Source organism: Musa acuminata, chromosome BXJ2-4 (assembly GCF_036884655.1).
Source record: "Musa acuminata AAA Group cultivar baxijiao chromosome BXJ2-4, Cavendish_Baxijiao_AAA, whole genome shotgun sequence".
NCBI lineage: Eukaryota > Viridiplantae > Streptophyta > Magnoliopsida > Zingiberales > Musaceae > Musa > Musa acuminata.
The window spans coordinates 10,028,248-10,051,784 of record NC_088341.1 but is presented as its reverse complement, the minus strand read 5'-3'; the positions used below and the strand labels follow the sequence as shown (position 1 = coordinate 10,051,784).

At 39.5% G+C, this 23,537-nt stretch overlaps 4 protein-coding genes and 1 long non-coding RNA gene across 9 annotated transcripts; 1 reads left to right on the top strand and 4 right to left on the bottom strand.

The window, feature by feature from the left end:
• The first annotated feature begins 508 nt into the window (after positions 1–508).
• On the top strand, positions 509–7,906 carry LOC135609941 (zinc transporter ZTP29-like). Of its 4 annotated transcripts, none has more exons than XM_065103774.1 (13): positions 510–701; positions 1,291–1,349; positions 1,455–1,547; positions 1,672–1,749; positions 1,866–1,947; positions 3,325–3,380; positions 4,033–4,089; positions 5,278–5,318; positions 5,525–5,592; positions 6,276–6,332; positions 6,415–6,532; positions 6,891–6,970; positions 7,616–7,906. In XM_065103774.1, exons 1-12 carry the CDS (start codon positions 638–640, stop codon positions 6,934–6,936), a joined length of 819 nt encoding a protein of 272 aa, XP_064959846.1. In that variant the 5' UTR covers positions 510–637; the 3' UTR covers positions 6,937–6,970; positions 7,616–7,906. The 4 variants fall into 4 exon arrangements, with proteins under 4 accessions (XP_064959848.1, XP_064959846.1, XP_064959847.1 ...); XM_065103775.1 differs by having other exon boundaries at positions 7,613–7,906; XM_065103772.1 differs by lacking the exon at positions 7,616–7,906 and adding an exon at positions 7,136–7,483.
• LOC135609942 (uncharacterized) lies at positions 7,877–8,377 on the bottom strand. The gene is made up of 2 exons (XR_010485981.1): positions 8,248–8,377; positions 7,877–8,129 (listed from the first exon to the last, which is right to left on the bottom strand). It is a non-coding gene; the product is annotated as an uncharacterized LOC135609942 (long non-coding RNA).
• A 3,427-nt stretch (positions 8,378–11,804) lies between these two features.
• LOC103981334 (nuclear transcription factor Y subunit C-6) lies at positions 11,805–13,059 on the bottom strand. The gene is made up of 2 exons (XM_009398033.3): positions 12,918–13,059; positions 11,805–12,580 (listed from the first exon to the last, which is right to left on the bottom strand). The coding sequence occupies exon 2, from the start codon at positions 12,526–12,528 to the stop codon at positions 12,043–12,045; it is 486 nt and encodes a 161-aa protein (XP_009396308.1). The 5' UTR covers positions 12,529–12,580; positions 12,918–13,059; the 3' UTR covers positions 11,805–12,042.
• Positions 13,060–13,662: 603 nt separating this feature from the next.
• On the bottom strand, positions 13,663–16,921 carry LOC103981693 (subtilisin-like protease SBT5.3). Its single transcript, XM_009398434.3, has 11 exons — positions 16,712–16,921; positions 16,520–16,632; positions 16,351–16,448; positions 16,101–16,259; positions 15,860–15,968; positions 15,242–15,773; positions 15,067–15,161; positions 14,747–14,992; positions 14,559–14,673; positions 14,271–14,484; positions 13,663–14,204 (listed from the first exon to the last, which is right to left on the bottom strand). The coding sequence occupies exons 1-11, from the start codon at positions 16,805–16,807 to the stop codon at positions 13,663–13,665; spliced, it is 2,319 nt and encodes a 772-aa protein (XP_009396709.3). The 5' UTR covers positions 16,808–16,921.
• A 540-nt stretch (positions 16,922–17,461) lies between these two features.
• On the bottom strand, positions 17,462–23,067 carry LOC135583501 (sufE-like protein 1, chloroplastic/mitochondrial). 2 transcript variants are annotated; one of them, XM_065103770.1, is made up of 2 exons: positions 21,851–23,067; positions 17,462–17,946 (listed from the first exon to the last, which is right to left on the bottom strand). In XM_065103770.1, exon 1 carries the CDS (start codon positions 23,045–23,047, stop codon positions 21,872–21,874), a length of 1,176 nt encoding a protein of 391 aa, XP_064959842.1. In that variant the 5' UTR covers positions 23,048–23,067; the 3' UTR covers positions 17,462–17,946; positions 21,851–21,871. The 2 variants fall into 2 exon arrangements, with proteins under 2 accessions (XP_064959842.1, XP_064959843.1); XM_065103771.1 differs by lacking the exon at positions 17,462–17,946 and adding an exon at positions 18,398–18,682.
• Between the last annotated feature and the right edge of the window lie 470 nt (positions 23,068–23,537).

The window sequence follows — 23,537 nt, the reverse complement described above, 5'->3', positions numbered from 1 at the left end:
GTAGGATTGTTAACATTAGATTAGCTTGTAGTTGCTTGCTATTTCTTGATGAACAGAAATGTGTGCTCATCTGAGTTGAGAACATTTATTGCTTTGATGATTAGCATCTTATAGGTAGGAGGAACTCAATAAATATTAAGAATCAGGTTTATATGGATTATATTCGTAAGCTTATAGTCGAATTATATTCTATTAGCCAATAATCTTGTTGACATTAATGTGACCATATGAGCCTTAAGAAAATTAGCCAGCTTAAGTGGCAATTATAATTGATTGTAATTAAAAGCGGAAAAATAAAAGAAAAGGAATCTAACACTTCCGAGAAAAGAGCCATGAACCACGCGAGACTGGACCCAGTTACGCACTTGGTCGGTACCCAGACCTGACCCACCTACAACAAGAGGCGGCCAAGGGCTCTCTTCTAGGTCCCGCACAGGTGATGTGGCGGGTAGTAAGTACGAGTAGGCGAGGCTGCGTGGCTCCTCACCTATTCATATCGCGGCGTCGTCATTCCCCACACCGCACGCCGCTCGCCGCTCGCTTCGTCGTCTTCCTCACTTCCACCCTCTCCCGTTCCTCCGTCAATAGCGATACGGGAGAAGGGTACGATTTTTTTGGTTCTAGGGTTTCGCTTTCGATGGCTTCCCAGGTTATGATCGCCCTCGCGCTCTCCCTTGTCGGCGGGTTCAGCACTTCGATTGGTGCGTTCCGAATCTTCCATTTCGCGACCACCACCACCCCAAGATTTCAATCAATCCTCTATTTTTTCTAGAAATTTCATCGAATCAACCAGATTTTGGGCCTTAATTTGATTTTTGTTGGATTTGGGGTTTATTCGTTGTTTCTTCATGTGAATCGGTGGTGCTCATTAATTAGTTCGCGTGGGGTGGCCGGATAATGGGTTGCTTTATTAGCCTCTCCAGTGTTTTCTGTGGTTCTTTTTGATGCTTCGGTCTAATCCATGATTTAGCAGTCGTCGGTGACAAATTGTAGCTTCAAATATGTTGCTAAAGTCGGTAATTCTACAGGGAAGGTGAAATGTTCGCAAGCCAAGTGTCGTAATTTCTACTGTGGGTGTGATTGAAGGAACTGAAAGTTTTTGTTTGGAGATAAAAATGAAAGTTTGGAATTTTCTTTGGCATAAACTGCTAGTCTTTAACATAGGATTGAACGAGCAATTTATTGGCTTTTGGTCATGGAGAATCATCCTGAAATGGTCCATGTTGTGTAGTTTCAGTGATTATGTCGGGTTTGTTTCAAGCCTGATGGCTTGTTTGTTACTCTAAGCAGGTGGGCTTTTTGTCGTTTTAAACCATACGCCCGATCTCAAGATGCTCGGTATTTTGCAGGTCTTATCTCTTTCTCTTCGTTTGTAGCACCTACTCATTCTTTCTCATCCTCCGTCAGTTTTCTTTCTGCCATATGCTATACAAATTACTCTTATTTCTTGTCAGGGTTTTGCTGCTGGACTTATGTTGAGCATATCCTTCTTTGACTTGGCGCATAATGCTTTGAACACTCTTGGCTTCCTTAAAGGCAACGTTTGGGTGGGTTATTTATTTAATGCAATCAATCAAGTCCTTGACACTGTCATGTTAATTCTTCTTTACACCCTTTGATGCTTATTTTATCAGTGTTGTTATCTTCAATTTTATATTCTCGAATCTGCAGTTCTTTGTTGGAGCACTATTTTTCGCCTCGATTGTAAATTTTATTCCAGAACCATCATTTGTTTCAAGAAACGAAGAGGTTGGTGTGTGAATATATTTTCAACACCTTAGAGAACATGATTTTGTCATCAGTCGTGTTCTCTCTTAGTAAGAGACAAATATTCATGCTTGTCTCATTTTCTCTGATAATGATAGAAAGAAGATGATGGATCAACCAAGGATATGAACAGGAAACACCAACACCAAATCTTATTTAGTGGGATAATCACTGCAGTTGGTAATCATGCTTCTTAATATCTTTCTGTGGAGTTCTCCTTTATATTGAATGATAAAGCTGTTATTATTTACATATAAAATTTACATATGATGCTTCCTGCCTATTCTTTTTTGTAGAATTACTATGACAATAGTCTGTACGTTACAAGGTCCACAGTGTATATCCCATTTAATAAAATCAGGGTGAAAATAGTGAGATTATTGAAAGATTTCTTTTAGTGTTCAATAGTTACCCACTAACATATATCTAAGAATGAAAACCTTTCTAATGCATGTATATACTTAGATTTAATATTTTTTGGTAGGATCCTCAAAAAATCAATATTTTCAAAATTTTAATTAATGACAATTGGTGCAACATGTTGGTTGAATATGTAATGCAGCTTTCTGAGATATTATATTACAGAAGTTAATGGTCGAGCAAAGTAACTTTATTACATAAAAAGTCTTCACATCGTTTATTGAATTGGTAAGTTTTGCTGTGGCATGCATTGTCCGAGATCTTAAAAACTAGAAGTCTTATGTACATGACCTGAACTAAGTGGCTTATTTTAGTGTTATTACTAAGTGAACATCCAGATCTAAAGATATTGGAAACTGTTGCTTTTAACAAATACAATAGACGTGAGGTTTCTAAGATGCTTATGTTGTTGTGAAGCTTCTATTTATTCAAGTTGTTAGCTCGCAGAGCTTATTGTCCAAGCTTGTTCTAAGAATATGATTGAAAGGTCAGACACTACATAAGTACATGTTATTCTAGAGCTGTAAAACTTTTGTTGCATTAGATGCTAGTATGTTGTTCCTATTTTTGTTATGTGCGTGTCTATGCTGTCCTCACTCACACTCATTCTGGCAATGCATGCACATGGTTTTAAAAGCCAAAATGGGTTGGCCCAGTAAACTGACAAGTCATAAAGGCCCAATTATTTGGGTCTCAAAGTGCTAATGTTTCTCAAATTTCATTAGATAGTAACATGTCTTCTTTCCTGTGGTAGTTACTTTCTTAAGCTACTCTGAAAGTTCAATAAGGTAGAAAAAAATATTTTATATGCTACTTAAAATAGGGTATCAACAACCAATTTAAATGTTAACATTAGTTATAAGTTTGTTTAAAAATGGAAGAATTTAGAAACTTAAATTGATATCTTCACATACTTCTTGGAATGAGTTCTTCATGTATTAGTCTTATGCTTTCCTTTATTGTTACAGTCTAATGACCACCCATCATTGATGGAAAAATATGTTTCCTTATATTTTGCTTACATAATGTCGGATTCTTATGAAAAGTTCATTACTTATCCAACTTTTCATGTATATTGTGCAACCTTTGCATTCTTCTGCATATGTAGAATCCATTCATCTCATCTATGTGATACAGGCATCAGCTTGCATAATTTTCCCGAGGGGATGGCGGTCTTTCTTGGATCAATGAAGGTATATCTCTTATTTCTTGATTAAAGATCTTGCTTTATGACATGGATTCCTATCATCATATCTCTCTTGAATAAAATACTATGTGCATAGTGTTGATTGAGTGCTTGTTGTTTTCATGTTATACAGCTGCTAATTATTTATATATTTATTTATATGGTGTTGTGGGAGTAGTATTGGATGGGGAATGTAGGGATACAGACAGAATTTGTTGTCGTACTTAAGCTAGATTCTTGCTATAAGGTGATTTACAACATTTGAATGAGATAGCACAATATTAATAATTATGTTGGTTTTGTAGTTCAGACAAAGAAAAGATCTTGCTACCTCAAAACTGCCATCAGTGTTCAATGAGCTTGTCTTAAATGGTTTGTCATGGTAAAAGTGTGACTATCACTCAGGAACTTGCCCCATGAAACAGTGACATAGAATTTGATCTTAGAAAGGATGATGTCGTGGTTTATGGCTCTTCTGCCAGTGGTCATATAAATTTTCTAAGAAGGATGTGTTGACATATGGTTCTACACCCATTGTTTTTCTGAAATTTATACTGAGGATATGTTGACATAAAAAGTTTGTTATGCACAATTAGTTAAAATCATGTTGAAGCCAATCATGTACTGTAACTAATTGTTCTTGGTCAATTATCTTGCAGGGACTTCGTGTTGGCATCAACTTGGCATTGGCTATTGCTTTACATAATATTCCGGAGGTGATTATTCGGTTTGTATTTATAGTTTGTGTGAAGTTCTCTATTCAGTTATATTGGGTTGTAAATTTAGTTTTCCAAAATTCACCATTGCCTTCATCTGAAATCTATAATACTGTAAGTCTTCAAAAAGTTGTTTCTCCATTAAGTTATGTTCATGAAATAGACCTTCAAATTCTAATGCTTGAATATGCATTTTCTTAACCTTTTTCATGTCTTATTTCTTTCCACGTGTTTACATTCCACCTAATCCTCGAGGAGTACCAATTCCAATTTGTTGAAACAAGGTTAGGCCCTTGTGTATGTGAAATAATGTGTTTATTGAACAAATTAAAACAGAAAATATTGTGCTGAAGGAAGCAAATTCAAATACAATAGGTTTCCCCAAAAAAGATCATCTTGTTTGCATTGTAAAGCTACATATGCAGATTAATATGGTAAAAGCCTAAGAAGCATGAACATGTACTTTTGGTGGATGTGTTCAGGTTCGACATGAACCGGACACGTATACACTGCCGACATAGTCGAACACATGTCTGACACACGTTCAGCTGTGTCTTTTTTTATTTATTTTTCATTTATATTTGTTGGACACAACATCACTCCCGCTTCACTCCTGCGTGCTTCATCGCGTGGTCCTCGCGTGTGGCATTGTGCTCGCATGGCCCTCACGTGAGGGCCATCTACTTTGGATTCTGCATGGAGATGGGTCATGGGCGTCATATTTATTTGTACACATTGCTGAGTTTGTAAAATTTAAGTATAAATCCTATAAAATTCATATTAATAAGATATTATGTAATTAAAAATTACATGTGTCCTTGTCATGTCTGTATCGTAATTTTTTAAAAAATGATGTCACTGTGTCAGTGTTGTGTCATGTTCGTGTCCCGTGTCCTTCGTGCTTCTCTGGTAAAAGCACAAATCAATGGATGGTTTTGACATGAGAGAACCTAGAGACCATACAAGGTTATTGCTGATTCATCTTTAAACTGTTCCAGTGAAATAACTTTGAATCTAATTAAGCTTGACCTGAAAACATAAACTTTTTAAAATCTTAACTGTGCTGAGAATTATAATTATTATTGTCATCTTAGTTTCCATTAAGGATGAAACTTCAACTGAACATAGTGTGGTTAAGAATGTGGTTCTTTTTGTTTTCTGAAATTTTTTTAATTATTTTTTTTGCAGGGTGTTGCGGTAGCCCTTCCTGTATATTTTGCTACACAAAGGTAGTTATTTACTTTAATTCTTATTAAAGTACGCTTAGAAATATGAGAAATTTGTGTCAAGAGATTCTTAAGTGCATCTCATTTTACTAAGATAATTGTAATATTTCATAGCTTACTATGACAACTTGTAGCACATTCAGTACTACTGCTTTGTTCTGGAAGGGGTTGATACAGGTCTGAGTTTGAATTTTATTTGCTTGGTCCAGCAAATGGCAGGCATTCAAATTGGCAACACTTTCTGGGTTTGCTGAGCCACTAGGTGTCATATTTGTGGGTATGCACTACTTGCTTCATCTTGATGATCTTATGTTACCTCAGTTGGACCATATATTCCAAACTGAAGCTTTCCTTCTTTCTTGTTCATTGGGCTGGCATAGCTGATTCCAGTCTTGACTTCTTTTCACTGTGTTTTAATATAACATAGTTATGAACTTATGATCACTGCTGTAAGGTTTGTCTATTCGTGAGATTGGATGGTCGAGAAAGAGAGAGAGAGAGAGAGATGTCGTGCAAAAGTAGGGAGAGTTGGTGACTATTCATGAGGGACTAGTTCCTTTTCATATTTTATTTTTTTTTTCCCTTCAGATCTGATTGGTATATTTCAAAAGCATGTGAAAAGACTATATTACATATTATGTAATTAATTTATTTAATGAATTTTCTATTTTATTTTTTAATAAATGTATTTTGAATTCTTCTTTTACTCTTGTTAAGTTGGACTCTTGGATGTGCATCAATCCATGTGACACTGTAAGTGATAGGTGATCATTGTCTACAAGTTGAATGTTTGGTAACTCCTAGCATTAATCACTGGTTGATGAGAAAGGGTTAGGTTAATTTGTTAGATGGTATGTACAAATTCTTTGTTTGCTAAGATTTTGCTTATGATTTGGTTAAAACTTTTTTGTTGCTAATTGCAGTTTACAGTTCTAACTTGCCTTTTTTGTTGAATTGCAGCTTACCTGTTCCCAAGCAGTCTAAGTCCTGAGATTCTTGAAGGCTTACTTGGATCAGGTAAATCTATTATTCCCATCCTTTTCCATTAGAAGATACTAACTTACCGGTTATCTGATTCTTATACTATTGCTTTGTCTAGTTGGTGGAGTTATGGCTTTTCTGACACTGCACGAAATGCTGCCTCTAGCATTTGAATATGCAGGCCATAAACAAGCAGTCCAAGCTGTGTTTGTTGGCATGGCTTTGATGTCTGCAAGGTTAGACATCCATTAAAATTTAAGCTTCATTTTGCAAATGAAAGATTTCTTGGTGCCTTTTTTTTAAAAACCTAAAATCAAGATAATAGCAGAATCATAAATGACAAAATTACCTTTGTTAAATGATTTTAAGTTGTTTTATTTACCATTCTAAGGAGTATGATAGAATTTGCAAAGGTGTTACCATCATACTCATACAAATATTTAGGTTAAAACTTTATAGTTGATTTAGTTGAACATGAAACTGATCCTCATAGGAGACTGTTGATGTTCATTTTTTTTCTTCAATAATTCATAATTGTATCTAACTAGTCTCCTCTCAGTCTAAGTTGGTTGACATGGCCTACTCTTTTTTCAGCTTGTATTTCTTAGAAATTAGCCTGCCAGAAGAGATGAGTATGTAACTCCAGTGATTGTATATTTGCACATCCCGGACAGGTTCTCCCTCTTGTTTCTATCTTGTATTAGTTTGAATCTTCACAAAGTATGGACATCATCAGTATCATCGACTAGTTCCATGAGAATAAACTTGTGCATTTGCACGCATCAATTATCATGCTTGTTCTCAATATATGTTGTCATTTATCTTGCGTTTTCCTTTAGGGTCTCGTATATTTGCCAAGATCGAGAACAGTTGAAATCAATCAGTTGGGTCCATCTATCCCGGGTTGACAACAGAATTATAAGTAGAGAAAGAAAAAAGAAAATGTTGTTGCATCATTTTAGATGCCCAAAGCGCTTCTATACACAGCCAAGAGACAGACAGTAGGGGAAGGGGGGGGGGGGGGGGTCTGCCTGTGAATTCTGGAGTTCTTGCAGACTTGAGATACCACATTTGAGTCTTCTCAATAGGTTTTACTTCACAAGTGATGCAACAACAGTTCCTGTAATAATGTGATCAGTGATCATAATATTATTGGTCGTAAGACAATGTCTTGGTGACATTTCTGATATCTTGGCGTGACAGAAGTGGGTGAGGTGATTCAATATTGATCATAGTGTTACAGTAGTGCATTGTGCATCTGTCTAGAAATTTATTACCTGATCTTAGCATGATTTGGCTATACTTGGTGTGCTCAGCAGGTCACAAACCTAAGACCATATGATGGTTGTATTGAGAGAGATTATTCTTCACAATTGGGGAATCTGGTTGATGTTGCTTTTAGGAAGCCAGGATATGAAACCTCGGAAGATCCACAAAAATTGGAAAGAGATCAAATCAATCCAAGTTGTCATGTTTATTTAAAGCTAGCTCATGGTTATGATCGAAAGGCATTGTTACATTTTCTGTATGATCGAATACCATTCATTCCCAAGCATGACAAGCAGTTGAAGAAGAAACCATTGTGGCAAAACCAAGGAAAAATTAACTCATGCTACTTATTCTTGTTTGTTCTCACACTTGTTTTCTTTGGGCCATAACCATAGTTTCAGTATGCAAGATTCAAAGCTTGGCCAAAGTTTCTGGCATTTATCTAACCGATTCACACATCCTCGCCTCCAGATTTGTCAGAAGCACCGTCCAAATCTCTCAAACCCTCGGAAATCATCCGCTGCCGGTTCTGCGCCTGCCTCTCGACGGCCACCATGTACAAGCCTACACACACACCACCGCCAAGATCATGACCACAGAAGAAGAAAAAAGATGAAATTTTTAGCTGCATTCTAGTTCGGAAATCAGCGAGAAGAAGAAGAAGAAAAAGAAGAGCACGTACTGATGGCGCTGCCGATGGCGCAGAACCACAGGATCCTCTGCGACCATTTCTCCCCTACCACCCCTCTTGATCCAATCATCCCACGCCCGAGAAGAAATCTTTACTCTTGATCTAAACCCTAATCAACAGTCTGAATCCCCAATACCAATTTCAACCGCCTAAAATAGAGAACTTAGCGCTATAAATGAAGGAATCGAGAGCCCAGGAGATCAAAGGACGAAAGAAATTAAAGCAAAGAAGGTCCACGAGAAAGAAACCTGAATCCTCGTGGACAACAAATTAAAACAAATCTCGCAAACGAAGATCCAAGAGAAACGCTTTACCTGTTTGTTGCCAGATGAAGTCGAGAAGCGCCGCCTTAAAATGCCGCAATCTCGCCCAAGGGGGAGTCAGCAGATGGCGTCGGGCGCCCGCACAGGCGGAGTTAGGGCGAAGAAGGAAATGAGACGATCGTGATGTCGTAGTATTCTTTAGCTTCCTTTATCTCCCTGCAACCGAAAAGACGGAAATACCCCTTCTGCTGTGATTCAACCCAACTGTCCGGTATTAATTCGAGTCCTGACTTAGCTCACGACTCGAGGCATTCCTCAGCTCGCTTTCCCTCCATCCATGGGAAGGTTTCCTTCCGAAGAAGGCTCCGATGACACTTCTCTGCTCTTAGTTATTAAACCCAGATCAGCTCGATCAAATTAGTTAATTAAACCTAGACCGGACCGGTCGATCGAACCGGAGAATCAGGAATCGGTTCCGATATAAATTAAATATATTAATACTTTTAACTTATTGATCAAAATAATTTTAGATATAATTATTTTATATAGTTTTTAGATATTTTAAATCATGAATCCGATCAAATCGATATAATTATTATTTTTATATAATTTTAGGGTGTACTAAATCGGGATTCGGGTCGATCAAATTAGTGATTGAACTCGGATCAGTCGATCTAACAAAAAATATTAGGAATCGGACCGACTAAACATTAAAATTATTATTTTTACTTATTGACCAAAATACTATTAGATATAATTACTCTTTTTATATAATTTTAGAGGTATTTCATTTTTATAGAAAAAGGGAACTCTATCTCATCCTCTTCATGTGTTGTTACTTTCTCATTCTTTTGATATTGTCCTCTCGTTTACCCTTCACTTGTCTCTTTCATTACAGAGTTTCTTCTCTTTCTTTGATCAGTAGCTTTTCATACCAATTCTTTTTCATTATCATTATTTTTCTCTCTTCTCCAAGCATTTACTATCATCTCATGCTAATTTGTTATTCTATTATCCAACTTTAATAGTTTGAATTTTCATTTATCCTTTCATCAAATATCTTGAAGTCATTCTTTAACAAAAGGGTGTTTAATAATTACATTTTTACTATACAATCTAAGCATTATATAACTAATAATTTATTATTATTATATGTGATATATAAATATAAATTATTGCAATAAGTCAAAACTTGAAAAGGTCAATATCCTCCCTAAATAATGATAACTATGCTTTGAAGGCAATTGCAAACAACAAAGCATCCAAACCGAATTGCTCAACTGATTTTTTCAACCATAAAAATCATGCTAAACCTCCTAAGATCTAAGAACAAGTAAAACTCAGATGGATAAGTAATGTATCATCATAATTTGACCACAAACAACAAACAAGTTGTGCTTCAAAGTGGAAAAGTGGAACCATCTCTGCAAGAAAAGGTCATGGAAGCTGAGGTTGGACACAGGAGTTTTTGTAGAGGAAGGTGCAACTTTGTTAGGGTTATGGTTACCTTGACCCATTCATGGCTGGATGATGGGGCAAAGCACTTGGATGGATAAAGATAAAAAGTCATGAGGATGCTGAATTGTTCAGGTAAATAAGAATAATATGATTGCACATTAAAGAAATGACATGAGTTACATACTCATTATATGATTCAGATGTAAAGCAAAAAGGATTTGTCATTCAGAAAAAAAAAAAACAAAAATAATCATCTTAGTTTCACAATCATGGAGATTTTCAAATCACCACCCTCATTTTTGTCCTCAGATAAACAGATACTTTGATCTAATCAAAATACAGGTATCAAGAAAATGCTCCTCATGAGCTTCAAAATGTCGTCCATATCACAAACCATAATAAAAATGTTCAGTTTTCTTCACTTGGAATTCCCCTACTGAAGCACAAATGCTACAGATAAAAAGTTTGTGAGAATTGATAAAAACAGAGATATAAGTGGATGAATTGAGGGGTTTGGGGGAAGGAATAAAAAGCCATCAAAGACCTTTTCTTCAAGTCTAAATAGTATTCTTCCAAGATAAGTATGAAGGATTAGGAGTCAAACAGGACTTATGGCAACTTAGAATTCTGAATGAAATTGATATGGACAAAGCAGGAAATTTCAAAATCAAGAACATCGACTTTTATCAACAACTAATAGTTGGCCTGTCTAATTCTTACTAAAAGACATCACGACGATGTTATCGATAAATCAATGATACACCACGTTATTTGTCACACAACATTTTTCATAAATCACGCTTAAAACTTTGTGATTCGTAAATTGAAAGATAAGAGAGCCAACATTACTGCAGTCATCTAAGCCTTAAAACAGTTAGGAAACCTCAGAACTTGAACTTCACATCTACCAGGGACTAATCTGCATGACCTCGAAGCAGATGATTCCACTTGCTTAGTTTCCCTGACCTCTCTGTCTACACATGTTAACATGACCACATGTTTTCAGGTAAATTAATTAGCACAGTAACCCACAAGAAACTGGAAGCAACTCTCAAGAGTACATGTGTTAGTATCAGCATGAATGAACTGCATATAAAGGATATCAAAGAATGCTCATCTATCCAAACAAAGATCCAACATGAATGACTCCAAACTAAACAAACCAGAAAATAAATTTAGAGATGACCATACACCACCAGCATTGGAATAACAATGAATAAGGACCTAAACTTTTCCTGAAATAATTAAGAGCACATACTGCACCTGTCACAACAGCTGTAAGTCTCAACAAATGTCTCTACCCTACTCTGTCTTGTTCTTTCCAAGAAAGAAACATGGACATCAACATCGCATAAATAGAGAGGCCATAGCGACAAAGAAGTAAACTGCTGCAGCACCCACCTGAATCAGTGGATGAGAAAAAAATTCACTCGACTCATCGTCAAACATTAGAAAGAAATGGTTTCTGTGACTACCTTAACCATCATGCCTATAATAATCTCCTCTCCTAATTCTCACACATTTTTTCATAGAGAAATGTAAACAAATATTTTCCTCAAATTTCATGCATAAAGCTAGTCAAAAAGTAGTATTATTCCTAGCATATTTGCAAATTGAGCAGGAAAAAATAACCAGCAAGCACATACATCCCAAATGGAATCTCAAACTCCTCATCGTGCATATTACTTGAACCATTCCACAACAGTTAACTTAGAGGTAACAACACCCATATGAACCAAGTCCTATAGCAGCAAGCCAAGTAGAATAAGCTTCTCATCGAACATGTATGCAACAAAACTTACATGAATCAAGTTTCATAGCAGGATGTCAGATAACATAAGCTTGTCATTAAACATAAATGCAATTGGATGGGACACAGTTGTACAGCAGAAACTCACCAACAGGAACACATCACCAGCCATGGCAAGCAAATTCTACTCACTATTAGGTTCTTCCATCAGCATCAAACACAGCATACCGAGTTCAGCATCATAAGTCTACAGTCATGCTAATGCATTTATGCAAATGAGAGCATATGAGAATTGCTCAAAGACTCGCACCGCTGCTATTTGGGGACATAGTAGTAGGAGAGAGGGTCGACAGGTGGGCCTCCGAGGGCGTGGGCAACGTCTTCCTTCCCCTCCTCCCTCGGCACAATATCAATGAGGAAGTCGAACACGTCAGTGCGGCTGATGGCCGCCGCTATGTCGTTCTTCTGCAGAGTCCGGCGCTTGTTCTCCTCGGCGTGGGCCCACGACCGGTGCGTGAGCTCCAGGATGAACATCTCGCAGGCCCGAGCGAAGACCACGGGGGCCTCGGCGGCGATCATGCGCACGTCCTCATCAGCCTTCATGATCTTCTTGATCCGAGCGAGCGGCAGGCTGTGGTTGCGGAAGTCGGTGGTCTGCTCGATCTCGCGGTACTGGTCAGCCCAGAACATCTGGAGTTGCTGTTGCTGCTGCTGGTGGTAGAGGTTCTGATAGGCCTGATAGGGGACCCCGGGGGGGACGCCGATCATCGGTGGGACAGGGTGGCCGGGCTGCTGATCCATGCCCCCTTGTCAAAAATCTGAGCTTTCACGCAGACCGGATCCAAAACCTCACCTTTCGAAGAAAAAACATGTCAAAATCCGAACTTTTCTACAACGAAACAAAGAAATCTCCAAACCACCCACAAATTGTTATTAACAGGGGAAAGAAAGAGGGATCTCCCCAAGAACATCTAGAAAACATTGGATCTTTAATCAGACAAGAGGAAAGAAAAAAAGGGGAAATCCGCGATCGAATCGCAAGCGGCGATGAGGGTCTCGAGCGTCTCATGGACTCATCAAAAGGTTCAAATGGGAACCACGAGCTCGAGCCCAAAACACACACACACACACACACGCCTAGAGAGAGAGAGAGAGAGAGAGAGAGAGAGAGAGAGAGAGAGATTAATTACCTGATGTAGAGAAGAAGTGATGGAAGCGAGGGGCGAAGAGGAGGGGAAGGTTGGTCGAAGTAATTGGGGAGCGAGAGAGAGAGAGCGGCCGCCTGGAAAAAGAAGGTTGGGCATAGAGATGATCCTTTTTTAAAGTACTTGTTTGGTTTCTTTCCTTTACATAAATATCTCTCCTCATAAAACTAATTATCCACACAACCCCCTCCCCAAATGACCTTTAGAAGAGTCTTCCACTTAACCATGGTTTGGTTACAATGTTAGATTTGGCAAAATCTTTTAGAGTCACCAATACACTACTCTCAAACATCTGTTTTACATAAACTTCCCCTTTCATGAAATTTCCAAACTGATGATTTAGTCCAATAATATTTTTTACCCCATAAAATTTGAACTTAAGACCTTACAATAATATTTTTTACAATGGAATGAAAAGAGATAAATAATTAGTTAATATCACCTAATAATATACTATTCCATGTAAATAAGATTTCTTTAAGGATAATTAGGAGATGCATGTGTTCTCTCCCTCTTCTTCTTATAGTTAAGCTAATAGAGTAGTAAAGTTACACCATATAATGATTATGTGATATTTGAAATATATACTAAATCTTATTTTGATAATGGTGATAGAGATTTAATAAAATTTAATTATAATATATCACGATCAAATATAGGTTTATGCTAATAATATCTTTTAAATTAAAATTTATTTCATACATATCAATCAAATAAAAAATAGTGGCTTTTATGAGGTAGACTTCACCACCAGTGGAGTTCTAACATAGTGTTTCCTATCAGTCCATATCAATCTACCGAACACATACTCTGCAGATGATTCCCCCTCCTTAATCTTCTTCAACGTGACTTCAAACTTCTTCTCCTCCCCAACCTCGTCAAATGTGAGATTGGTGGGGCTTACAGTCACTGAAATCCCTCTTGGTTCGATCACGCGGACAGAATACGTGCCTGGTGATCCCACGTTCTTCACCACACGAGTCACCTTGGTGGAGGACGACAGATCAGGGATGGTGATGGAAGGATAGTTGAGATCCTTGATGTGAGGAGGCTTCGATGGGCACGAGTAGGAGCGGAACTCTGCCAGCTGAGTGGAGTTGTAGCCGAGGCCGCACAAGAAGTTCAAGTAATCCGTCGTCGTTAGATCGTAAACTAGGCCGGGATCCATGGCGCGGTTTGGTCGAACGTGGCCGGAGCCGTAGTTGAACGGCGAGGCGTCGAGGAAGGTCGCCTCGTCCAACAATGGCAGCTTCTCGTTGTCCCAAACTCTCGCTGCAACGAGTCCAATGAAGCAATCGAGTGAAAGCTAATTTAAGCATGGGTGTTGACGGCTCTTACCGGTCGTCATGATCGCCGACTTGATTGCAGCAGGGCTCCAACCGGGGTGGAGAGCTTTGAGGAGACCTACGACTCCTGATATGTGAGGGCATGACATGGAGGTGCCAGATTTCAACATGAACGCCACCCGCCGGCGATCGAAATCCAGTTCTGTTGGCGAAACGTCTCCGGTGGAGGCAGCAAGAACATCGACGCCCGGTGCAGTAATGTCAGGCTGCAAAGCCAGGTTGAAATGTTTCAGCTACACAACGCATGCATGCATCAACCATAACACGGTCTTCAGCAAACCTTGAGGATGCCGGGGGTGATGGTGTTTGGTCCTCTAGAGGAGAAAGAGGCCATGGCCGGCGCCGGTTCCGCTCCAAGCTTCGTCATGTGGACCGCAATGTAACCGAGCGGCGACCTGAGAGAGAATCATCGCAGTTGCAGATATGAACGCTACCAATGATTGGAGCAACAAGCAAAACAGAGCTTACTTGGTGGAGTTGAGGTAAGAGTAGAGGGCGAGGCCATCGGAGAAGGTGATGTGAGTTGCCGGGAGGACATGTACATCAGCTATGATCTCGTTCCCAAAGCTACCAGAGTTTGCGAGAACCATCCCAACTCCGCCAGCTTCACGAACGGTCTCTCCCTTGGCTTCTCTTGCAGAGCTGCCGCGGAGGCACACGACGATCTTGCCTTTCACCTTTGCCGGGTCCAGCGATCCCGGAAGGCACAACTCACTGCAAGTAGATTCCGCTTAGATCCGTCCAAGCTTCACAAGATTCGATCTTGAGTGAGTAAGTAGGTCACTTACGCCTTCTCCTTCGATGCATTGCCATGATTGGCTTCTTTGGAGTTGATGAGTGGGTAGAGCTTTTTGCCTGTCAATGCCTCGGAGAGACTCTTTCCCTGTAAAGGAAGAGTTAGTGTGCTGGCATGGTGGACATGAATCGATCTGTGAAGATGAAATGGGAGTTCATGGAGTCGACCGTGACTCTCTTGTTGCCGAAGACGACATCGGCGGGGAAATCCCGATCCAAAGTGCTTGCGCCTACGGTGAGAATCCATGGCGCTACGTTCGTGACCGTGGAGTTATTGGGGCCCGAGTTGCCGGCGGAGCAGACGACGGTGATACCTTTCTTCACGGCGTGGAACGCCCCGATGTCTAGCGAATTCTCGAAGTAGGCGGAGGGACGGCCGCCGAGGGAGAGGGAAAGGACGTCGACGCCGTCGTGGATCGCTGCGTCGAAGGCAGCCAGGATGTCGGCGTCGAAGCACTCGCCTCGGAAGGTCCGCGGCCAGCAGACCTTGTAGGCGGCGACGCGGGCGCGAGGCGAGCCGCCCTTGGCGGTGCCGTTGGCGTGGCCGAGGATGCTGGCGCCGGGCACGAAGTTGCCGGCGGCGGTGGAGAGAGTGTGGCTGCCGTGCCCGTCGTAGTCTCGCGGAGAGTAAAAGGTGGCGTTGAGCGGGCCAGCGGCGGCTCTGTACGCCTTGTTGAAGTACCGAGCACCGATCAGCTTCCTGCATCCCAGAAATCGAGACTCCTGAACATGATCGACCATCTCGGAACGAAGGAATTGGTGCAGAATGAAGGCTGAGGAACATACCTGTTGCAGGAGAAGCTTTGGTCACTGCCTTGCTGACAGATTCCTCTCCACCTCGACGGAACTGCTCCATAGCCATCATCCTTAAAGCTCTGGTGCTCAGGCCACACACCTGCGAATCCACAACGACAGACGAAGTGATCTCGGAAGAATTAGATCGAGTAAAAGCTTGAGTTGATCAATCAGTACTCGATGAACCAATGATGAACGTTCAAGAACAAGATTGTTGAAGCAATGATGATACCAGAATCAAGGTTTGCAATGATTACGTCTTCTCCAAATCGAGCCTTATTCCACGCTGAGTGCGTTTCGCTGTTCCTCTCGAGGCCAAGGAATTCCCATGAACGAGTGGTATGAAGACTGTAGCCTCTGTTGGGAAACACTGATACGACTCCTGGGTACTCTGCCACAAGATCAGAAGGAAACGGCTCTCAAAGAACAGATGGAAGAGTTGGAACGCGTTACGTACGAGATGGAGGAGTCCTAAGGCCTACTTGATATCTCCATTGCGTCTTCCTCCCCGAGGTAGGCCGCAAAGCCATTGATGTTGTGGGTGTAAGAGTAAAAGATTGCATCTTCCACCTTCTCCTTGCTGTAATCAGTCAATGACAAGTTATGATTCTAATTCAAGAGATTGAAACCTCGAATAAATCTGCTGCTTACTCCTTCAGCACCGAAGCCAACAGCTCATGGTGGGACTCTGTTGCTCTCATGGAAGCTTCCCAGGGAGACAAATCGGGGTCACGCGAGTGCTCTCCGAGGTACACCACATAAGCCTGCACACACAATGAAGCCAACAAGACGCAGTCCATCAAAAAGATTCAGTCTTTGAGGAAGCAAGATCCAAAAGAATGCCTCTTTGGTAGCAAAAACTGGTCTTTGCAGCAGAAGGATGAAGAAGACGAAGGCAAAAAGCAGCAGCAGCGTGGAGTTCCGCCCCGCCATTTCCATCTCTCTTTCCCTCCCTCCCTCTGCTTGGATCTCTTGGAGAGAAGCCTGGATTGCGGTGCTCTGTTTTCCCGTGTTTCGGGTTTATAGCACAGAGTGCGAAGTGTTTGGAACTCCTTTGTGATGGAGCAAACCATTTCATTGGGTAAAAGAAATATTTCTGTTGTTTAGAGATAGACCAGACAAGAAAGTTCTCTTGGAAGGGATGAAGAGAATCATTTTCTCTTCCTTGTTTAGATCTCACAAAAACCCTATAAACTGCCTATGTGAGAGTGAATTTGGCATATCTAATTTGATATATAACTCATAGATTGGATAATTAAAAATATAGACATATAACTCATTTATTGGATAAATAAATATATGAATCTAATTTGAGATGGTTCAATTTGGTTGGGTTGTGTCAGTGAGTTGCATGGAGGATTTAGAATGATCAAGCTTGAGCCAACAAAAGTAGTTTAACATAGATAAATTGGCTTCAAATCATGTATCCCAGTGGAGAAGGTTAACTCATTTCATCAAGTTTTTCTTATTAATATAGATGATTAAAGTGATTAGTTGTATAATCAATGATTCCTGGGTGAAATGGACAGATGCAGCATTCAGGAACTGAGGCTATAAAGCATGACATTTGACTCATATTTCAAGTCCACAAAATTCACATCAAAGCTGGATTCTAATCCACATTGATACAATGAGTAGCTCAAATGTAAAAGATGGTCTACATCATCTTGGGACATAAAAGAACAAGAAGTTTTACATGCACAATTGCATAGGTTGAGTTGACTGAATTATCAAGTCATATGGACTGTTTGTACATTTGTAGATTTCTAGCCTAGGATGATGAACACAAATCTCCAAAGAGATTTCAAGAAAATAAGAAGCTCCTTCCAATGAAGGTTTCAAATACTGATCATCGATACAGCATCTACTTATAATATTGGATCCAAATCAGCATCAGGTCGAAATTTAGGTTCCAAATCCTCTTCTCTCAAGAAAGTGAACTTTCTGCAGCTTCTGCTCTTTGGTTGGGTTCTTCGCTTCCATAAGAACCTCCAAGGCAGGTGCAAGCAGTCTATCTTATACAGTTTGATTGTGATTTCTTTGTTGGAATTGAAGGATCAATGAGTTCAAGGCGAGACCTAAGAGATCAGAAGTGTAGAGAAAAACTTCAGTAAGGTCATCTTCAGTATCATTTCAAACACCAGAGCTCATACCCCCTTAATGCCCATAGTTGTCCATATCATGCATAAATTTGTCTAGAAACAGGTGTGTATGATGAAGAAAGATGAGCTAGATATTGATCACATATTGTTAGACATTAAAAGAATCAGATAGCATATATCCAAATTAACCCACAATTTAAGAGACAGTAGGTTTTTAGGTATCCAAGTTTGCTTTTGTCTTCCTAAAATACTTGTGATTAATAATACATGAATGAAAAATAAAAGCATTGTGTTAAGAGCCAACAAATTCATTGCAGGAAAAAAATTTGGTGCATTAAATGCATATAGGCTTATATTTAAAAAAATGTGTACATAAATTAGTTGATGAAGTGAACAGTAAAAGAGATTTATGCATGAAGAGAACACATAAAAATATAAGCATAAATTGCTGGCAGTCTCTATCACAAGGATAACCAGAGCAGAGCAAAAAATTAAATTACTAGAGTAACATCAGATCCTTTTGATCCCTAAACCTATAACCCAACGCATCTTTTTGTGCAAAATAATTATCATACATTCAACTCAATGTGGACAGTTGCAAGCTGCACTCCTCCTTTGACAAACAGTACCGAACTGCATAATCTGGTAGCATCTCTCAGCCTTGCCAGCAATTTCTAACAGGTAGGGCCTTCTCAGTTTCACCATGAGTAACCTATTAAAGTCAATACTATAGAATGAACATTATCTTGATAGGAATTCAAACATGCATACTATATGGCAGGGAGGTGTTGGAGAGAGTGGCATACTGGAATAGTTTTCAGTATGAACAACAGTTTGGAGATTTCTGGTCTCAAGTAGATATCTGCAAGCATGTTACTGTATATAGTAACCTTTCTGTTATAAGTTAGCCAATAAGATCTAAATGCTTGGCTGAAGGCTGCCAGACACCCCTAGATGCCAAATAAGACCCATTCTAGTCCCTGCCCAAGTACCTCCCTCTCTCTTCTTTGATCCATTGGCCTCCAAGAGGTGTCAATAATTAACATCTAAATGGTAAAATCAAAGTTCATAGACATGAGTCTGTAACAAAAGTGATTTGCTGACACAATCTAATCCTGATACAATGAAACACTGAATAGAATCATGCTATAAAGGTCCAAAAATGCAAATTATGATCATAGACAAGAGTCTGATGCATGCTCAAACAATCAAAGGAACATGAAGGTACACAAAATATGTCAAAATATGCCAAGAGAAGGATGCAATTTATGGCAGAAACTGTTTCTAATATTTGTGAAAGAAATCTCGATGTAGAGTATTAAATGGTTAATCAGAGGCATAAAAAATTCATGATTTATATTGCCCAATTTAGAAGCTATAGGATTGGGTGATGAACAGACTTAACTGGGACAAAGATGTTCAACAAAAAACACATTAAGTCTTACATGTCGGGAAGATTGTACCATTACTTTTACACTAAGGGTATCAGAAATGTGTAACAAGTAACAAGGCTAGGGAATCAATGGCACTTTAATTACCTTCACCATGGACTGCAAGTGAAGTTGTAAAGCATGCATAACTAATCAAATACTTCTTAAGAGGGTATTGCAGCCATATTTTGCATATAAAAAATGTTGGCAGTCAAGAAGCAACATATCCAGAGTTATATTAACCCAAAAAGGATGTTGAGATCAGTGATAGCTCTTCTTGAAAAAACAAATAAGGAATTTATTATATTGATGCTACATTAGATACAGTACCAATCTAGGATAAGATGGAGTTGAAGACTAGATTGCACAATCAAAACAACCACTGTCATGAAGAGAGATAAACAGCCGGAAAAGTTCCATCAGTCCAACCCCAAATGATTAGGAATGATGCCTTGTTATTGTTCAATAATTCAACAAATTGACCTTTGGTCCAATCAAAATAATCACTGTCCTGAGGAGAGATAAACGGCCAGAAAAGTTCCATCAGTCCAACCCCAAATGATTAGGAATGATGCCTTGTTATTGTTCAATAATTCAACAAATTGACCTCTGGTCCAATCAAAATAATCACTGTCCTGAGGAGAGATAAACGGCCAGAAAAGTTCCATCAGTCCAACCCCAAATGATTAGGAATGATGCCTTGTTATTGTTCAATAATTCAACAAATTGACCATGATACATTTGGTAGTTGTGTGTATATAACAAGAAGCCTTGCAGTTAGAGAATCTGATAAACTCTAGGCTAATAGATTAAAGATAAAATAATCCAACACAACAGAGAGCACTATGTACACAATTAGAAGCTCAAAACCATGAAACTTCTCAATTGTATTTTATCATCATTGAGCCAAAGTCACATTTTAAGATTGTTATAACAATTCCAAAAATGAGGAAAGAAAATAGGAAGAATTGGAGCTTCTAGGCATTGGCATAAGGGTATTCCTCATGCTCTCGACAAATAAATGGCAACCAAACACACTGACAGATGACCTTGAACCTTATTTTAGTTTAGTAGACATTAACAGAGAACACACTCTCACAATAATATTTTTTTGAGGCATATAAGATTCCCACAATCAATCTTCAATGGCATCTTCAAGAATAATAACTATTCCTTGCTACGAGCATCATGCGTCAACAACAGAAAGTGTTTTTGAGCTTATTGCATTGTTCTCTACAAGAAGTCAAAACACATTCTTATGTTGCTAAACTCAATCGTAGTCAATATCATTAACCACGATCAGTACAACAACAATGAAGCACGATAAGCTATACGTGTCATAGAATTGCAACATGTTTCTTAATGGAAGTTCTCAAGAACTTGAACACTAATGAGCATAATTTAAATAGTTTGTTGACGAAAATCATTATCCGGGATCAAATAAAAAACTCCATATAGGAAATATCAGACTTATTATGCAGATAAAAATCACCTTATACTTCTGATATTTTCTTGTATGCTACTATATTGCCAAAATCATGGGTCCAAAAAGTCAAACTTTAAAGTGTTTTTCTATCTATCATCAGTTGTATCTTTGTCACCATGTAATTAGGATGAACAGGCCAGAAACATAATCAGAAGAGAAACTATGAAAAAAATAATAATATGCTTTGGCATTGTAGAAATAGTTATTCTACAAAGATGTGCATCTAGGCTTTTAGCTAACCTGAAAGATTAGAATTGGACTGAGGAAGTGGAAAGCAATTTAGATTTTGGATAAGTCTTGTTGGTTGATATGTTGTTGTTGTATAAGTGCATTTTATATGTAATGAAATATTGTTGACAAATTTATATTGATGTACCATGTAAAAACTTTAAAAGACCTTTCACGTTTAGAATTTTGGAATGTTATGTTTAGTTTACGATGATAAGAACCTGTGGTAAATTGTTGGTTTTGCGATCGTATGGATTCTCATGCTTGTGGTTTTATAAGTGGTGGTTGATGATTTTTCTTTAAGTTGGACTTGGGTTTTCATAAATGTTTGAGTGATGTAGTATATGATTATATTGCATAGGTTTTATAGGTGCGAATAATTTTTGAATGCTTTTTCAGTGTCCTCAAATGTTAACTTTGGATTACAATTGAAAATATGAAATTTCATTTAATTAAAGCTATAAAAAGATAAACAGTGGAAGAGACTTCCAACAGTTCGTGGCCTAGGGAGGGTCAAAGGCTGCGTCTTGGCAAGCAAAGATATTTCCGTGAAATAATGATGTAATATTATCAAGCACAGCTGCAAAAAATAGATCTTTCACTTTTTCAACCAACAAGTCTGTTTATGTTTTTACAAGATGGCATGCTTTCGAAGAAGGTAATCTATCTTAATGTTATAGAACTCAATTTAACAAAAGATGGCGTTGAAGGAAAAGATAGAAAGAGAAATGAGAACCTTGTCACAACTAATTCTTCTTTAACTAGATTGCGCTTCAGATGGAGTCTTTGCATCAATAGAGAGAGCATGTAATCCACTCTGCAACTCCTCTTGCAAAAGCTCATAAATAAGCCTGTGCCTCTTCACCAAACTCTTCCCTTCAAACTCCCTTGAGATAACCCTAACGTTGAAATGAGTCTCTCCACCAGCGCTCCCCCTAACTGCAGCATGGCTTGCGTGGAGATGAGATATGTCCTCCACCTCTAATGACACCGGACATAGCCCTCTCTCCAATCTCTCGATCATCCTCTCCCTTCTCCCACCGGATGCAGCTTGTGGACTTATCGGAGTCATATCAACAGCATCCCTATCTTCTTCCAATCTCTCTTCTACCTCTGAAGCATGATAACCTGGTGAATTTCTGCCACCATTAACAACTGAGTCGGGACCTGTGCTCATTTCATTGGCTTTTCCACCCAAGATCGGATTTTTTCCCTCAAAAAATTCATCTTTTGTATTTGTGTCTAATCTATCGGGTCCGAGAGCCTCACTATCCTTGAAATCAGCAGCATCTGCATGCAGCTGGAGGGCTTTCTGCTGCATGAGCTTGAGCACGTTGAGGAAGCCATTATTCCTAGATGGCGTGAGGCTCTGTCGGAGGCCGAGGAGGTGAACGAAGTCAGGGGGCACGCGGGCGATCACAGGGGCAGGGGATCCCGAGAGGCCAAGCACGAGGAGGGCGGCCAGACCCTTGGTGAGGACGGAGTCGGAATCGGCCTCGAAGCGGACGGCGGCGGCGTCCTCGGGGTCGATGAAGGCGCGGACCCAGACCTGGGAGACGCAGCCACGCACGCGGTGCTCCTCGTTCTTGAAGGCGGGGTCGAGGGGGGGCAGCCGCGCCCCGTAGTGGAGGAGCTGCTGGTACTTGGCCTTGGGCTCGGAGACGGACTGGAAGAGGACGATGATGTCCCGGAGCTTGGGAGGGAGGAGGGAGAGGTCGACGCCGGCGGTCTGCTCCTCCTCCCGCTGCTGCGGCTGGGCACGGAGGGGTTGGGGGAGGGGGGAGGATCTGGGGAGGGGTTGGAAGGAGATGGGGGAGGATAAAAGGAGGGATCTTGAGGGAAGAAAGGAGAGGCTTTTCCAAAGGAAACAGGAGGGCTTTGATGGGAATTTGGGAGAGAGGATGCGAAGAGAGGAAGAAGAGAGAGACGACATCGCTTCGAGAGAGGGCGATGGAAAGCATCACGAAGGGTGACCACTTGGTTCTTTTATGGTCATCTTTTTCGGATCCGGGAAGCATACCCGATATCCATTTTACAGCGGATACGGGTTCAACGTGCAGATCCAATAAAAAGCTCAAATGCCAGTGATTATGGTTTAATTAGTGTAAGATTAACATATGAAGAGACTTAATTTAAAACGGAACATTTCCAATAATAGCATTTCAATATCATTTTCTGGTAAGTTTGATAGATGATTTTATTCAAATCATTCCTATTCTTCTAGGCGAATAATTGATATGGATTAATAGCCAACAAGCAGATCATAATGTTTTTTACATCAACAATAAATTCGATTTTTCTTCTAATTAGGTTTGATTGAAAGAATATAATCTTATTCAAAAAAAATATATAGTGTTGTCAAGCATTTACTAATTTGAGCATCGAAAAAGTTTTATCAAACATCATCGATACGAATTTTATAA

What these genes read in the sequence shown, in the direction of transcription:
- LOC103981693 (XM_009398434.3), bottom strand. Translation starts at nt 16,807, where the DNA reads ATGGAAATGGCGGGGCGGAACTCCACGCTGCTGCTGCTTTTTGCCTTC. An exon ending in CAGTTTTTGCTACCAAAGAG is followed by an intron (nt 16,633 to 16,711) that starts GCATTCTTTTGG and finishes TTGTGTGTGCAG; the next exon opens with GCTTATGTGGTGTACCTCGG. An exon ending in CATTGCAAACCTTGATTCTG is followed by an intron (nt 15,969 to 16,100) that starts GTATCATCATTG and finishes GTGGATTCGCAG; the next exon opens with GTGTGTGGCCTGAGCACCAG.
- LOC135609941 (XM_065103774.1), top strand. Translation starts at nt 638, where the DNA reads ATGGCTTCCCAGGTTATGATCGCCCTCGCGCTCTCCCTTGTCGGCGGG. An exon ending in TGGGATAATCACTGCAGTTG is followed by an intron (nt 1,948 to 3,324) that starts GTAATCATGCTT and finishes TATGTGATACAG; the next exon opens with GCATCAGCTTGCATAATTTT. An exon ending in CTTTACATAATATTCCGGAG is followed by an intron (nt 4,090 to 5,277) that starts GTGATTATTCGG and finishes TTTTTTTTGCAG; the next exon opens with GGTGTTGCGGTAGCCCTTCC.
- LOC135583501 (XM_065103770.1), bottom strand. Translation starts at nt 23,047, where the DNA reads ATGTCGTCTCTCTCTTCTTCCTCTCTTCGCATCCTCTCTCCCAAATTC.
- LOC103981334 (XM_009398033.3), bottom strand. Translation starts at nt 12,528, where the DNA reads ATGGATCAGCAGCCCGGCCACCCTGTCCCACCGATGATCGGCGTCCCC.